The 17976-nt window shown below is 34.5% G+C and overlaps 1 protein-coding gene across 5 annotated transcripts in view; it reads right to left on the bottom strand.

The window, feature by feature from the left end:
• The window catches only part of PTPRQ (protein tyrosine phosphatase, receptor type Q), a 118530-nt gene that overhangs the window by 57640 nt on the left and 42914 nt on the right, over positions 1–17976 (bottom strand). For all 5 annotated transcript variants that reach the window (XR_003531319.1, XM_027665740.1, XM_027665731.1 and 2 more), the window contains exons 28-35: positions 14456–14616; positions 13898–14043; positions 6951–7116; positions 6190–6480; positions 5674–5949; positions 4735–4886; positions 2700–2841; positions 351–620 (exon numbers count right to left, since the gene is read on the bottom strand). Coding sequence is in view for 4 of the 5 variants with exons in the window: in XM_027665740.1 (XP_027521541.1) it covers positions 351–620; positions 2700–2841; positions 4735–4886; positions 5674–5949; positions 6190–6480; positions 6951–7116; positions 13898–14043; positions 14456–14616 (1604 nt within the window). In the remaining variant the exon portion in view is untranslated. The remainder of the gene's footprint in view (positions 1–350; positions 621–2699; positions 2842–4734; positions 4887–5673; positions 5950–6189; positions 6481–6950; positions 7117–13897; positions 14044–14455; positions 14617–17976) is intronic.

Genomic DNA, 17976 nt, shown 5'->3' on the forward strand with positions numbered 1-17976 from the left:
CTAGTAAAAGCAAAATACAAATTTTTCTCTCAAAAACTTTTTCAGACTTTCAGTCTCAAATATGCTAAAGGCAGATATTATAAGAAAAAAATACATGATCATAAATTAATAAAATAACTTTTCAAACTCACACAGAATAAAGTGCTTTTTAAAATGGTGATTAATTCTCATCACCAAGTTTATTCCAAAACAGGAGAAAGGGGAAATCCTGTTTCTCTTCATTCACTGTTAGCAAGAAATTTAAATAACGGAAGGCTTTATTGCCTGTATTGAAACAGTTATTTCAGGTCTGCTTGTTTCATTGTAATTTTTTCAATTGAGCAAAAAAATTAACTTGAATAAACTTTTACCTTTTTCTGGAAGGGTACTGGTATTGCATATTTGTTCTTCACCATCACCAGCAGACGTTGCAGCTTTTATTTTAATTTGATAAGTAATATTGGAAAGCAGATTTCTAAAAGTATGTAGTGTATCATAAGATGAAAAATTTGTAGAATTTCCTTCAACTGTTATGATGTAATGCGTAATTACACCGTTGGATGAAGCAGGAGGGTCCCACTGCACTAGGATTGATTGCCAGCTCGTTGCAATACAATTAACATTCTGGACAGCATCTGGTACTTAAAAGATACACATGCACCAAAGATTAACATTCACACACAATTAAAGTGGGAATCACAAAATAATATCATTAGAGAAGCAGATCTAATGTTCATAGGGACAGTCAAACATTGCAGTGTCAGACGAATTAATAAAAGAAACACATTGAGAGAACAAAAATATGTCTTTGTCCCCATTAAATGGTTCATTTCCAACTACTATGAATGTGACTGATGATTGTACTTGAAATAGAAGAAGCCGTCTATCTGGCTTTTCCCTGATTGTGTGATCCAATTTTGTTTTCACATCTGCTCATATTCTCCACATCTGTTTTTAAACAAAGTGTAGTTAAACATACACAGTAGTGTGAAATCCATATACGTACTCCACGACAGCATCAACAGCAGAAGTTCCTTATTTATATGTTAGCTCTGTTTCTTTTAGGCACTTTATCATACCTCTCTGTCTTTCCAGCAGAGGTACAACCTGCACAGAAGTCATGAGGCAGGTTTCAGAGCTGTCATATCAATGCTACTATCTTACAGTTCCCAATCTATTTGCTGGTTCCGGCAGGAGAAATTTTTTTAAATGCTTATAAAAAAATTAATGAATTGTAACAAATATTATAATCATGTTGAAAATAGAGCAATTATATGTGAACAATTGGTTAAAGAGAAAAATGAATTAAAGTATTTCTGAAAGGGCTAAATTACTGGCTGTACCATATAAGAGAAAACAAATACACAGTGAGGGGTGGCCCAACCTGCTTCTTCTGTTGAAGCAGGTTGAGGAATCCATAAAATAGTAAAAAGATTGTCAGTGAGGCAGTTAAAATAGAGGTAAACATATTCATTATCACTACACAGAGGTAAAATAATATCTTTAAAAAGATTGATTTTCTTTTCAGAATTTAAAGAAAAAATTTCTTTTTAAAAAGCAACATCTGCAGAATAAAGAAGATTAACTGGCACTTTTAATAAAGACTAGGGACAGAATCCTTAGAGGAACTCAGTGAGGAACTGATCCAGCAATTGCCCAAAATCTAGGCTGGAGGGAAAGGAAACATGCTGCAACTACCTAAGCCTAAAGTCTGAGAAAAAGCTATAATATTACTAGATCATGCTCCTGAGAGAAATGTCTCTCCAGCAGTTCCAAAGAAAGTACCATGAGTATGGAATGTTTGTGGTGAAATGAGACAACAGAATGATGACCATGGCTTTATAGCAGAACAGCCTTCAGTTGCAGGGATCCAACTGCCAAACTGAACCAGTTTAGTGATGGTCCAGATTTCCGATGGTGGGTAACTCCTGGGTATAATAAACAGCATAATTTTCCCCAGAAACTCTGTTTTACCAGTTCCAGCAGGAATCTTTCACTGGAAATGTGATCTTGGAGAAACTATAGTAATATGGCATCTTTGGATACTTTGTCTGCTCCCTTTGCTGACAGTGTAAAGGAAGCTGAGAGTCCCCTGACCCGTACCAGTTCCCTGGCACTGACAGCTCTTATAAAGGACAGGAGCCCAGAGATTGCTCTGACCTGGCAAAGGAGCTACAGCTTTGCACAATGGCCAGTTTCACAAACCCACCATTCTCACGGGCTCTTCTTTAGTGAATATTGAATATTTCACTTTTAGTGGCTAGTTTCCTTCCTAAATTAAATTATTTTAAAAATGTTAAAAATTTCTGTTTGTTTTATGCAGTTTCCAGTTTATTTGCCAATATTTTGACCAGCTGCTTTTGATACTGCTAGCATTTCAGTTATTTTCACAGGGATCTGAATTATCGCTTTGATCTGCAAAGACTGATATCTATCTAATTTTCCTTCCTTTATCTGTGATGCTATTAAAATATTTATAGTAACCATATAAGCCTCTCCTTTCAGATGAGGACATTTCTAATTCTACACTTCCGACATCAAACTTCAAACCCAGCCTACAATAAGAATGTGAATAGGTGTTACACAGGCAGAAGGCAATGAGATAGTGTTGTGTTATGTTTTCTTTGGAGACAAGATGAACACTGTTGTTCAGCCATACAAGGAAGACATACATAAATATATATAAACAGAACTGCAGCTTAAAAAAAGTCGTATCTAACCTGATTCCATCGTCGTAAACTGGACAGCATTACTGAACTGATTGCCATTCCCAAGCTTGGTAAATGCAGAGACACTGATAGAATAGGGGCTGAATGGTTCTAATCCAACAAGGTTTGCCTCATGGTTTGAACCTGAAATGTTCTTAAGGAAGGAAAAATTACTAGTACACAATTAATCTCTAGAAATATTGTGGGCCTCACCTTGAACCTAATGAAATGAACAGAAGATTTACAGCCATAGTTTTGCCTCTTCTACTCTGAGGAGATTTCAGTCAAATACTGAAAACTTTTGTCACTTCCACATCACTTCATCAATCCCTCTCACCTTCTGCTTCCTTGCTACACCTCTGCAGCAGAAGATGTCATGGGTCATAGTTTCTTATTTCTTTTACTTTACCTGAACTAGATACACAGATTGATGAAGAGCTTCAAAAAAACCAAACCAAACCAAAACCAACCAACCAACCAACCAAACCAAAACCAAAAAAGCAAAACAAAAAAAAAAACCAAAACAAAACCAAAAAAAGTTCACAGTTCAATTCCTTTTAGCTGTTTTTCCCAGAGCATGCAAGGCATATTTTATTCAAATGTTGAGAGGATTATAATAACAGCAGGGAAAGAGCTGAATTTCAGTAAGAAAATCTTGTGGAATCCAAGTTATCAGAGAATTATGGTGTCTAAAGACAGTATTTCTATAAAAATTGCTCTGCTTGTCCTGCTGCCACAACCTAGATCTAATTTCTTGCCCACATAACATTACAAAACATGAAGAAATGTAGGGCAAAGCAGATGCATTCAAGTGCTCCAGACAGTTTCTGTATTCTAATTGGATTTGAGACTGCTTCACATGGACAGTGGAGAATAATCTTTAGGGGTCTCTTTGAACACCCAAAGAATGTGTTTCTGAAGGTAGCTGGTTGTAGAATTCACAGTTCCTCTCTCATAGGTTCATTGTGCTCTTTCAAGTATTATAGAAGAAACTGGGGTGATGCCAGCACTTCATTCCACAGTGGGGAATAACAGCAGACCTCATAAGGGGTAGCCAAGAAGGCCGAGCCAAGAAGGCCGCTCCATGGGGACTGATTTCCAGCACATACACTTAACAGCACACACAGTTTCCTTGCATGCTAAGTCTCTGTAATAAGAACTGTATTGGTGAGGGAGCTGGAGTAATGAAGCTCTTCATAGTCACACGTGTGCCTTAAACTGCATGTCTTAAACTCCTATCTCACTGCAGTAATATCTTTTCCCTGCAGTTTTTACAAGCATGTATGGTGAACTGGATTCACTATACAGGTTCTATGCTTGAGATGCAATCCTGACCTTAACTTGCTGCTTTTGCAGTTCACAGCACGTGACTTGATGCCACCCAACCAACCAGATTTAAGCAGACAGAAATGCTTTGATCAAATTTTGTATATCCTAAAATCATAGAGTCCTAGCATGGTTGGAAGGGACCTTAAAGACCGTTCAGTTCCAAATTCAGTGCAGTGAGCAGGAAACCTTCCACTAGACCAGATTAATCAGAGCTTCATTCAACTTAGCCCTGAACATTCATATAGCAACCATTTCAGTTAAAATTTATTCAGTATTCCTATTCTGCAAAAATTAAAAAAAATTTGCAAACCTCTAAACAGTTTTTAACTATTTTTCAAGACAACTATCTGTCTTTTTGAATCTTGACAGTCCATATATACTAAATAGCTAAACAAAGATAGCCACAAAACAAGTAACTTCTGTCACTTTCTAACATCAAGCTTACACTGGAATATGAACTAAATATTAATAAATCTCATCATTAATGAAACATTAGAAGCTCAAAGCAAATTAAAATCTAACAGTTTTTTCTATCTAATTTTAAAAACTGAATTACAGTTACGGTGGTAGGTTAAGTAAACTGTCTTAGCAAATAGGAATTTAGAGGAGCTTCATAATTCTAGGAGCATAACAGACATTTAAAATATTTGTCATATATTTTGTTCCTAAAGTACAAAATAAATATTTTTAAAAATTAAACACTTTATTATAAACATACCTGATAAATTAGTTTTTCTGTGTTGTTTTGATAAATCTTAAAATTATATCTCATAATAACACCATTTGACTGGGGACTTGGATCCCATTTTAGCCACACAGAATCTGCAGTATAGTTGATAATGGTCAAATTCTGGGGTGGAGCTAATGGCACTACAAAAGAGAGATGCTTTTGAGTTCCAAATGACAAAACAATCCAGGCAAAACAAAACAGTTTAGAGATGCAGGAGAAAATAGATATTTTTGTTAACATTTTTATATGAACTCAGGCTAACTACTTCATTGCTATTTCGATCTTTTCCTTTCTCTTTGACATGCAACAAATTCCATTAATCCAGAATATAATCTTACTCAGCAAGGGATTTTAGAGATGTAGAAAAATATATTAATCATTTAAACATTCCCATTGCCCGAAATAAGACATTTAGCAAGTCATATTACATATGTTACTGGCATGTGATATACTTTGCTTCCTACATCATATATTGAGCACAACTCAACATATATTTACAAGATTTGTAATTTACCATGCAGAGGAGGGGAAATCAATACATAGGAGACCTGTGTGAATGTGTCAGAAATATTTCCATGTTTTATCATTTTTCAGTTATATAGGGGGATGAAGAGAAAAGTACTGTTGCTCGCTTCAAAATCCCTGACACTTGGCAAACTATAACACATTCCAAAACCAAAGTATATTTCTCCTTGGAGTTATTTTTGTAATCCTATGCAAAATGTGACCTCCTCTTGCACACTGTGGTAGGAGAAAGAGTATTCAGAAAACACTTCCCCTGCAGTGTTTTCTTCTTCTGAAAGCTCTTCACTCACAGACCAATGGAAAATTAATCCTTCATCTTGACAGGTCTGGTGTTCAGACCTAAGATGGATGCAGTAGCATAGAGCTGATATTTCAAAGTTGGTTACAACTGAATTTGCTCACCTGACTCATCCGTGTAGAACTGAAGCACAGCAGATGGACCAGGTCCTTTTATTGTTCTTGCAGCTGCATAAATGCTATACAATGTGAATGGCAGAAGGTCTTCCAAGACGATAAAATTATTGGTGGTAGAGAATGAGTTATTCCTTTCTGGTCCAAATAAATTTAAATCATAACTTATTATGATACCATTTGGCTTAACAGGGGGGTCCCATGAAAACATAACTGAGGTAGTTGAGAGATTTGAAAATGTTTTGATTATAGGTGCTGATTCTGGGACTATGTGAAGAAACGAGAAAGAGAAAAATAGGGATAACATCAGGAAAATATAAGTTACAATGAAAAATTCTGTTTCATGGTGTCAAAATAAAAATGTGTAGCAGTTGTTTGTGTCATTGTATACCCAAAAAGCTTCAAGTTAACCTGATAAAAATAAACAATATTTTTGTTTCCTTTTAGAAAATTGTTTGGGATTTTTACTACATTTCTGTAGAAATGAATAAAATATCTTTATCTTACCATCTTCATCAGTTCTTATATGCAGACTTAGAGTATGCTGTTCAGAAGATCCTTTATCAGTGGCTGGTGTGATTTTCAGAATGTAATCAGTATATTTCTCCAGATTGTCAAACATTATGCTTGTGTTGTAAGTAAGGAAAGACAAAACCTTACTGGTTCCCAGTTGCATTAAACTTAGAGAAACATGAAAGAAGACTAAGCCATTTGGCTGGGATGGTGGAAGCCAGCTTACATTCACAGAAGATGAGGAAATGTTTTGATAGACCAGATTTTCAACAAAACCTTCTGGGACTATAAGAGATAATACAAAAAATGAAATGCATGGATTACAGTAATGAAACATCCAAATCCAAACCAGAAATCACTCTTCAAAATATGATTAGTCTGAAAATGTCACGTCACTTGTCATATTTTTTACAACTTTTAAAAATGACTTATGTTTCAATATAAAAAATAAAATACTTTGGAGGTATATATGAATAATCATTTATGTTAAAATTTTTTAAGAAAAATTTCTTAATGATTGTTTAAGACAATATTTTTATTACTTGTGAACTACATTCTTAGCATTACAAAGTAAAGACTCAGATCAAAATGCCTTCCTTGAAAAAAAAATACTGCAGCATTGAAAACCACACTTACTGTTTTGTTTGGGGTTTTTTACATTGGCATCGTAACAGTAAAATAATTTTCAAGTTATAGAATGTTTAATAAATGTAAGCACTGATATACACTGAGTGTTAAAAAAGTTATTAACTTACTATCCTGATCTGTATACACATCTATTTTTTCACTGGTTTTGTTTCCATCTCCAAAAGCTGTACTTGCAGTTAACCATAAAATATAATGGCTGTACTTTGCCAAGTCATCCAGAACTACAAACGGGGGCATACTGATGTTGCTGTCATTACCATAAGCTGTGAAATTCTAAAGGGAAAAAAAAAAGGATAATGTTGCCATTGAAAATGTTATTTATTCATTGCCCTTGAAAATATTATTTATTCATTGATTTCACTTTCTAGTTCCCCATTTAGCTGTCACCATCACCACCACCAGATATGATTTACCATAGCATTCAGGAGACATAAACCTACACTTTGACTCCTATTGTTACTCCTTGTAAGCACACAGAGTATGTAATAACTCCCCCTATTGTTTGTAGTTGTTGAATGCCAATTCACAGATTAAATCTGTAATATTACAATGTGTTTATCCATATTGCATCAAGAATGTACTATCCACTAATTGCTCATAGATTAAATGATCATACATGTTACTGCCTTGCCTGATCATCATGAAGCAAATCAAAGGACTTCTCTCACTTTATTCTATTTTTATGAGAGTAGATTTTGAATTTAAAACTTTCAGCAGCAGAGATGTTACTGCACCACATCATAAACTGTTCCTTTTGTTAGTTGTCCCTTCCAATAAAAACATACCATTATCTCTAATGCAAATGTCTATACCCAGTGGACCATGTTAAACTCAAGACATCAACAGAAATTTTTTCTTTGTTCAGTTACTTGCTAATGAAAGGATTGCACCGGAATCTAATTCCACTTTCCTTTGAACAATACTCATGGCTAGGCTTCGCAAACGAAGATTTGGGAAATACTAAAATATCACTAAAATTGTGACTGTATCAGCAGGTTAGTGCTTTAGATCAACCCCTCTAAGGAAGCTATTCCTGTTTAGAATCAACTCTTTGGGAAAATGAAAAGAAAAAATATAAATCAGATTATTTATGTAAGGTCAGCTTTACCACATAACTGAATGTGTTGAATCACCCACCTCATTATGGGAATGTAATTTAGATGATCCAACACAATTTGGTTCATGATTAGAAAATTGTTGAGGTTATGTAGCCCATGAGCATATTCAGCTCCAGCATTGTGTAGGAAGTCAAATTTTTGCTCCTGATTGAGAGTGTCAGTATTATTCCTCTGTGGCAGCCACATTGCCCCATTGAGCAGATGGCATGGGCAGCACTCCTCAGGACCAAAGTCCTAATTTTTCTACATAGCAATATTTTCAAGGGATACTGGATTTCGCCCAACGCCCTGATGAATTGACTAGTACACATTCCAGTTATTTGGCCTGCTTCCTATTTTTGGTGTTAGATCTTATCCACACACCCCACCTCTTTAAAATCAAAGCTAGCTTTCAACTAAATTCTTTTCTAAAAGAGAGAGGCTGTGAGAGAAGACTTATTAAAGCAGAAAAATGCAACAGTAATGTTTGAGTATTTAAGTTCAGAAACATCACATAAGAACAGAGACGTGCTGAAACTGCATACTAAAAAATGGGTTATATTTCTCGTGAGGAAAGTTTCTACTGAAGAAGTCACTGTAATATGCTCTACCACACAGTTGAGTCACTACTGTGCAAATTGATAGTCCAGTATCCAATTTTGATCTCTGTCACCAATACATATCAATTATATATCTAAAGAAATACTTCGCCAATTTTTTGTACAGACAAGATCATTTTATTTTTGCAGAACACAAGAAGTCACACTCTCATTCAGTGATTTTTATGCTAATATCTGAAGACCTAGTTTTGCCTACAGTCACTAGTACTTAGATAATATAAATAAGTAAATAGTTTGTTTGGCAATGAAAATTTAAACCTTTGTTTTGAATGCAGAACAGAAGCTGCATGAATTGGTGGTATAAGTTTCTATATCCACTCTTATTAACTGACTTAAAGCACACCATTAGTTTTGTCTGAAAGATTAGGTTAAGTCAATATCAGTCAAAATACAAAAACATTCCACCTTAATGTATGATTTTTTTCTAAAAGTAGTTTGAATCTCACACTGTCTTCATAACTAACTGAAAAGGCTGTGAAGAGCTTTGCATTACACTTGCATAGGTTAAGATACGGGAAACAGAAAGTAGAATTCTAAGGTATTTAATTAAACTTTCTGATGCTTAAGCACGATATGACAGAAAATATCATCTAGCCCAGAAGAAGCATTCTAATACCATTTGTTGTTATTATTATTAGATATTGTAATGAGAAATAATTAATAATTTATAATAACAATATATAACAATCAGATTTTTTTTAATAAGACCTTACATAATTATCTGAGTTTTCAAGGTAAAAATGTCAAGGGTACCACATCGAGTTTTGATTCTAGATTTAATGGGAGTTTATTGGTATGAACAGCTGAAAATTCAACTCTTAGTTTAAAAAGCATACCTTTACAATTTAGCCAGCTGTCTGGTAGTTAAGGACTTAGTGAACCAATGTGAACATTATAACAACAGGGTTTTGTTGGTTCAACAAAAACTATTTTAAGAGAGAGTTCCTTTACTATGAAGAGCCCAAGGAACAGGGATTATCTCGAACTTCTGATATGACAAAATAATAGAAAAAAAAAAAGGAACACATAATTACGAGTAACAGTGAGCAGGAAGAACTGTGTGGGTACAAACTGAGAAAAGACAAAACTTGTACTAATTGTACCCTGGGGATAGAACACTATAGGAAGTTTTACAATTAACTGTGGCTCCAGATGAAAGCAAACAGCTTAGGATCTTTGGCTACAGCTGAAGAAATTCTTCCTTCAGTCCCTTTCTTCATCCATACATGAAAGAAGTTTTGACATAGCAAAGTATCAGATTATTAAAAGCAGTTAAGTGTAAGCAATACACACAGGCCATGAAAGTGTCAGCAGAATGCAGTATATTCTTCAGGAAGCAGCAGATATTTCCAGTGGCATAAAGCTGCAATTAGTTGCACACAGAAAATACAGTGCTGCTGTTCTTCACTGTTAACCTTTTCCCCCTCTTCTGCTTTCTTTTTTAGGTTCATCGTATTGCACTCTTGAGTCAGAGGATCACATATTGGACTCATATCAGATGAGAGTGGTGACACTGTGAGGGCTAATCCAAGCCATCCTTCAAGGAGCATAATGCACACTCTTGCAGTAGCAACCTAAGCGAAGATATTTCCTTTTTGTGTGCTGCACCATTCTGAGGCCATGTATTAAAAAATTTGCGGTGTATTTTAGGGAAGTTCCCCCTTTTATCCCTGCTGTGGTCATACTGGTGAAAGAAAACGTTTGATTGTTAATATAGCACATTGGTTGCATCCCTTTTTCTGCATCCCAAGGGTAATCGAAGTTGAATTTCACTCTGAACTGTATCCAGTCATGGTCACTTCAATTGGCTTGAAGTAGACATTGGATGATTTGGGTTTTGATGTTCAGTTGCTTGAAAGGGTTGTAAATTTTTTCAGTACTTAGCTCCTGGTTCCCCTGGCAGAGTAGGACAATTGTCATCTGTACTGAAATTCCTTTATCCAAGCATAATTTTATATTCATAATTAGCACCTTTCCCACTTTCTTGCTAATCAAAACACAAGTACATAGAAATTGAATAAAAGAGTTTATTCAAGTCAAGGATATCTTTCATAGATCAGTATTTAGCTATAAGATAATTACTTCCATAATTACTTTTTTCCTCAATAAGACTGAGAATGTGGGCAGTATGATTGCTTCAAGCACCAGGCAAGGCATTGTGGAGCAAAATGTGCAAAGCTGCTATTGCAAACAGTGAAAGCACTGTCACAGAGAAGTGATGTGAAGAAAAGCTACAGTGTCATGTCATCTGCATATGAAGTGTTCTTTGTCAGCATACACGCTATATCTTTACTGCACTGGAACACAACAGCAAACATATACCAAAAAGTACCATTTTCCCTAGACCTATGTCAGTAGAAGATAAAAGATAAACCTGAACTTGAACCTAGCCCTATGTATGTAATGGTTTCTTCTACTTGGCTACCAGTCATTCCTCCCTCTCTGACACATTTTCTTTTACAACCTACCAGAATCCCCATAGAAACAGCCCAAACATCTACCAAAATCCTCAAATCCAATCTCCATCACTAAATATTTCCTTCTGCTGTTCTGGTTCTGAAGCTAGGTCTGAGCATCCCCAGCCTTCTGGCTGGGCAGCTGCAGTGTGATTTTTCATGTAGACCTATAGAGCAAAGAAACTATACATTATTTTTCTGACCTATGAAGGTATATAACATTTTCTTATTTAGAGAAAAACTGGTTTTCCTGCAAGTTTCTTCATAATGTCAAGGAGAAAACCGCATTTTTTATCTCAGGTATTTTGCTATGTTTGTGGGGTTTTTCCCCTAAACACAATGCTTCACTCTGCGGCTTCTAACTTCCTGGTTTTATAATATTAACACTCTGTGGTTTTTAATAATTAGGTTTTGATGTTCCTGAGGAGTTTGGGAACGTGTGATAAGGGAGAAATTGAGACAACAGAATAATACCAGTTTTAGTATGAATTTCATAGCTATTTCAGATTATGCCAGCATTGGTATATGTTAATTTTCTTGATATTCTTCAACGAGGGTAGTTTTTCAATCATCTAGAAGATATGGTTAAAGACTTGGACCCCTGACATTATTTCCTGACAAAGAAGTGGATTAAAGACTGGTAGTGTTTGGCTGCCTTCAACTGCACCTCTGAGAAGTTTGGGTTCCCTGAAATATGAAAAGATCCTCTCCTTTTTCAGTTGTCATAGATAATTTCTAAAACTGAAAATACAGTTTGGATAAACAAAAGCAGAATGGTGACCTCGATGCAGAGTGTTCTAACTGATGATTATTTCTTTCCAAATGTGTGCAACAGACTTGCAAATACATAGTTATATTTCTAAGTTCCAGATGGTCATAAGCTGCATGTTTGCATACACTTATGTAGCTCACAACTGTCTGTATATGTCATATATATGTGACATATATTCACATATCAGACTGATATTCACACATGCATTTTTCTGTTGTAAAAAGAAAAATATAAAATATCTGACAGAAATTAGTTGCCTCTTTTCATCTGTTTGAAATCTGTCCTGCATCCACAGGAATTCCAAGGTATAGAATAGAACTGCAATGCAGATATGGTAGTTGTCATGTGTAAACAGTGAACAGACAGGATGTGAAGGGCAAAAGAAGTTAAGGGAAGCAGACAGATTAAAATTCAATCATGATTTGAGAGATTTATGGTCATATTCCATGGGCAGTAAGAGACAGATGCAACAGCAGCTGAAACCTATCTTCTGGTGGCAGAGGGATAGGATAAAAAATCAAAGTTAAAAGGATGAAAAAGGTAGTTTCCACACACAGAAACAGAGCTACTGTCAGCACTTTTCTGCCATACACTACATAGTGTGCCAGAGCAGCGGTAATTTCCACTTGTGCCTCCATCTTTTCCCTTCCCAACTACATCACACGATAACGAAACTGGACCCTCACCTGGCTGGCCCAACACTATTCTGCTTCATCTTCCCTATCTTCCTCCTTTATTTGCAGAGTCTTGGGCCCATCCAGAGGGAGTTTAGCTCTCAGTGTATCAGTTTCACCTTCCTCATTCACCTCAGAGTTCCGCCTTCCTAAAGGCAAGACTAGTCCAATTCCATAGTGGTCCTCTAAAATCTCCTGAGATCTCTAAGAATTAGATAAATGCAGACGTTCTTCATAGGATAGGCTACTTCATGTGATGCACTGATGTAAAGGTTTCTCCAAGGATTTTTTAAAAAAAATGCTGCTGCTATCACAGTTTGTGCAAACAGTCTGCCATCTGAACTGTAGCCCCAATTTTAATATCAGAATATGAATTCATGGCACAATCTTGCTTGCATATGAAACTATGCAGAGCCTGGCAACCACACAGCTTCACAGAAGTCAGAGAAATGTAAACACTGAAGTATGTTAGCAATTATTCAGTCACAGGTTTTTGTAATATTTGTGAATATTTCTTCTAGTTATTCTCAAATACATGAATACCTCATCCTGGACATATCTTGAGCATAAAGTTATGCAGTAGAGGTTATTTTCCATGCATAAGTTTCTTAATGAATTTATATTTTTTCATTGCCTCCATATGTGTAAAACTTGTGATAAAAACATGTAAGGAAAGCTTGTTTCTCTTATTATATTTTTGTACCATAATATATTCATAGAAAAGAGAACAGAAAAATTATATATACAATTAATAAGTGTGGTGCATAAATAAGAATGAAAGTAAACAGAACAAAAAATCCTACAAAGAAATGTGTGGATCACCAAAACGTTACTTATAACATTTTGTCCTTTAAGCTTTAAAATAAAAAACTCAATATCTTTGAAACAAAGATATTGAGATTTCTATATCTCAATCTACTAAACAGTAATTTTTTTTTGACAGAAAAATATGAAATTAAAATGTGTTCCCTACTTTCACATTAACTTCTTATTTTTAAGACTGTACAAACATTATTTAAAAACTAAAACCAGAACTGTTACAGAAATTTATTCAAATTGATAGATTAGACTAAAATAAACACTCATAAGATGTGACATGATTGTAATAGGTCTTGTGTCTATCCATTATATATGTTAAGAGGATATATGTATTAAATGTATGTGTGCATACATGTATACATAAGTCTTGCATAATAAAATATTACACAAAATGTATTGGCTTTAATGCTTAATTAAATGAATGCTCTATGAGATGCACAATGTAACATATATGATTACAAGATGTGCTTATGTCTTTATAAGTTAAAAAATTACATAATGATAAAAGAAATATTAAAAAAACATATTGATAGCTAGAAAAATTGAGTTAATCTTTAATGAACTATTAGAACAGTTCATTGACTTCTATACAAGAAGAATATAAAAATAAGCTTACCTGTATGAATATTCCTGAATTATTTTTGAAATAAACTGAGTAGTACAGTATATTTCCATTAGGCTTTTGTGGAGGAGACCAGAATAGCATTATTGATGTGGAAGTAAGGTTTCTGTATGCAACATCTTTCGGTGGATCACTTGGTGCTGGAAAAATGTTGAGTTTTAGCGTACCTAAAGCTTTGTACCTCAAGATTTTTGTACATTTTAGTGCCTGAGAATATAGATTTGACAGCATCCTATGTCAAATTAAATGTATTTCTGGTTATGGTATAAAAACAGCTTTTGGACATGATGAGGGAAAAAAGCATATGTAAATGAATTTTTAAAACACTTTTTCAGACACATTTGTATTTAGCTGCATTTTTAAACAGATAGTGGTTTCTTATAGAATTTTTCCTGTACTTACAGCTTTGGATGTCTAATTTACTGACATGGAACTTCATAAAGTTACATCTCTATACTCCAATTATAGATGATAGGCTTTCTTAGCTTAAACAAGGCTGAGAGAAATATAAGGCTGAATGAGAATAGAGGTTCATACTATATTTAAGCTTACCTCCTTCAGAAGTTCTGAATGTTATAGTATCACTTTTTATATTGCCGTCTCCAAATCTTGTACTTGCTGTTAGGTAAGCACTATACTCATAGTTATATTCTAGGTCTGTGAACTCCAGTGATGTTTCTGTTACATTAACACTCCTTTTTGATATTTTATTCCTGAAGAAAAAGTATTTTATTTATAATACACACACACCGTTTCCATATGTATACAACTATAGCGTATGTTATAAAATTGAAAAATGCAATACTGTGTTAAATACAAGCATATTAGTCTTTCTTTCTGTCTTTTATGTTGAAAAGCTCACATTTGTACCATTGCATCACAATAGGGCTCCTAATGTTGTTTCTTAAAAAACACACAAAACCTCCACAGAAATGTATTTGCAAATTACAACAACAAAAAAATCAACAAAGACAATGATTGTATGGAATATTAAGGAGGAGCATTTCCATCTATTAACTCCTATGAAGTTTTTATGTGGTACCCTTGGGAAGGACACAGTAGGGCATAACTAAACTGTCTCTCTGGACAGGAATAGCGAAATATAAAAAGATTATAGCAGGGAGCATGCCCTACTGTGACTCTGTGAAATTGGTCAGAAGGCTGAAGTTATAAATGGAATAATAGAAGATGATATGGAACAGGAATTAGCTGGTGCTGAGTTAATTCTGGTGGAATGTAGCAGGGGATCAGAATGGAACTCCAGTAAGGTCAAAACCCGCCTAGAAAGACTGTAAGATGTAACATTAATAAAATGCTGGTATTAGCATAGGTATGAAATGGTTATCAGAAAGTAAAATAAGATACAAGAAGTAACTAAATTGAATTCAAAAAGTCTGCTATTCCTTGTAAAGTTAATGCAATCTTCTAAGAAAAAATAGGAGGAAAAAAATCCCACTATCGAACATTCCATTCCTGCAAAGATTTCTGTATGAGTAGGTGCTCTGTGTCCCCAATAGAATTTCACACAGGGATGATAATTTGATAACTAAAATCAAATATCTTGCTCCAGCAATCACCATGGAGCTCTTCGCAAATGAAAATGGGTTCTAATTAAAAAAAAAAAAAAAAAAAAAAGGAAAGGTGATGCAAAATTATTAGATGGGCCAATTTTCATCCTTTGATAAGGAATTAATGTCCCATTAGCAAAGATCATCATCTAATATATATGAAATAAAAACAACTGGAATGAGAAAATGTGTGAGAATGAAAAAAATTCTTTTTAACCCTTTCAGATTTTGAGTGGAATTGAATGTCACTTGACATGGGAAATTTTCTTGGTAACAGAGAAAGTTAAAATTTACATTTTTCCCAAACTTCTGACACTGTTAATAGTCTGTAAAAAGATACAAAAGGTTGCAACTGCAGTTATCAAATTCTATACAAAGACATCTTTTCCTGGATCTTTGCCCAATATATTCTTAGTATGGAAAAACATATCTGGTTATAATTCAGGTAATAAGAAAATCCACTGCTTAGTGCTGCAAACATTTCTGCTCCAAGAAGCTGCATTCTTACAACATCTTAGTTGCCAAAAAACATTTCAACAACCAGACATAGGAAGAAGAACAAAAGCTTGAGGTGTTTCAAGAGAGGATGATTTTCTGCTTAGAAACAAATGAGATTGCCATAAAAATAAGAAAACACTGATCAAAGTGAGTGCAGTCTTTGCAGACAATGAGAAAGAAAGTACGTAACAGAGTCAGCTAAGCCAAGGAATTTTACTGAAAAAAAAATAATTAAAAATTTTAAATCAGAACTTTCAGGTAACAGAGGTTCTAAGAAATTGCATACTTTCAGTTGACAAAGACAGGTACCACATTTTCTTAAAAATCTTTACCTCGACGTAGATCTAGTCAATAATTATCTGACAGAAGTTTGCTGAAAAGGATAATGGCAAAAGGCAACAGCTATATAAAAATTCGGCAATTTTGTAAATATGCCTTTAATAATCTAGAATTACAGACCTAGGCAGTATGAGTTTGTAGACTCAAGGTACACAGGCTTTACTACCTGCTAGCACCCAAAACCACCTTGTCCTGTGACAAATACCATGAAATACAAAACTGAAAACATTCCAGATGTTACTCTTTCTATTCTAGTAGTTGTAGATACTTGTTCTGGATTAGCTAAAGAAAAGTTACCAAATTCTCTGTAACTGTTGTAGAATATTTAAGTGAAGTGGAGGAATGTTTATTTAACATCTGTAGTAACCTTCATCATTCTGCTTTATTGAGAAGCACTGGGATTAACAATCTCCTCTAAAATATATTGAATACCTCCCAAAAGCAGCAATTGTATGGCACAGCAGTTTATCTTGTCAAACCTCACACTGCAATGCATTTTATGGAATCATATAGACAATTCTGTTAAATACTTAAAATTCCTCTCCCTCCTCCACCCCTCCCTCCCCCTCAAGGAAGCAGTGAAGTTATGACCCCTTTGAATGCAATGGGAGTTTTTCTCCAATGTCCTTGTCTTAACATGATACCTAAAGCCCCTCTAATTTTAGATATGGCACAGTATGACAAACAAGAGAGAGCAAGGAGAATATGGAATTAAGAGAGACAAGGTCTACTGCAAAAAGTTATATGGTTGCTCAATTAAAATATTTAGTCAGATGGATCAATTAAGAGGTATTTTTAAAAAATAATTCTTGCTAAATCCTTTGTCATAATAACAAAAGTGGTAAGTTATAAGAGAATATAAGGATGAAAAGTTGTATAACCTCAAGTCTTTGAACACAGTTTGAATCAAAACCATAGCCCTTATCATGAAGTAACTCTTCTCTAGCTCGGCAGTCGTTAATTTAAACGGGGTTTGTCATTAAAGAGAACAGATATTCCCAGTACAGTAGAAGTAACAAGAGAAGACAACTTTTCTGGGAAGACGAGTTCGTTCCTGTTCATTTTATCACCAACTTAACTAAAGCTATAATTAAAAAAAAAAAAAATCAGTAGGAACTGAGGCCAAACCCTATCTTGAAACTGCCAAGTAACAATAAAATAATAAATGTAAGCTCAGTAGTAGTGTGTTTATAACAACTGTGAATTTGCACATCTGGTACACATCTTATAAGGTGCACTTCAGTATTTACTTCCCACACCTTAGTAGTGGCAATAACATGGTACAGCGTGAATGTAATATATCAAAAGCGATCAATAACAAAATATTTTCACTCCCAGTAGAAGTTATAGATAGATCTTTGAAGAGATGCCACATCACTAGACTAAACTATGTTATACAGAGAATAGGACAGAAGCTGCAAGTTTTAAAGTGACAAAATTCCTTTTTAGAGGTGAAAAAATACCACAGGAGGGATGATGGAGAAAAAAATAGGAAAAAAGAAAAGATAGAAAAAACCAAAACACAGCAAATGAATAATATCTGTTAAAAATACTCATTTGCTATGAATGTAATAAATACAAAATATAGCAGTAGACATAACTGATAGCACATACAAAGACTCTGAACATGGCTCTTACACACTTTCTATAAAAAGGGGCAATATTTTT

Source organism: Corapipo altera, unplaced genomic scaffold (assembly GCF_003945725.1).
Source record: "Corapipo altera isolate COAL_440 unplaced genomic scaffold, ASM394572v1 1, whole genome shotgun sequence".
NCBI lineage: Eukaryota > Metazoa > Chordata > Aves > Passeriformes > Pipridae > Corapipo > Corapipo altera.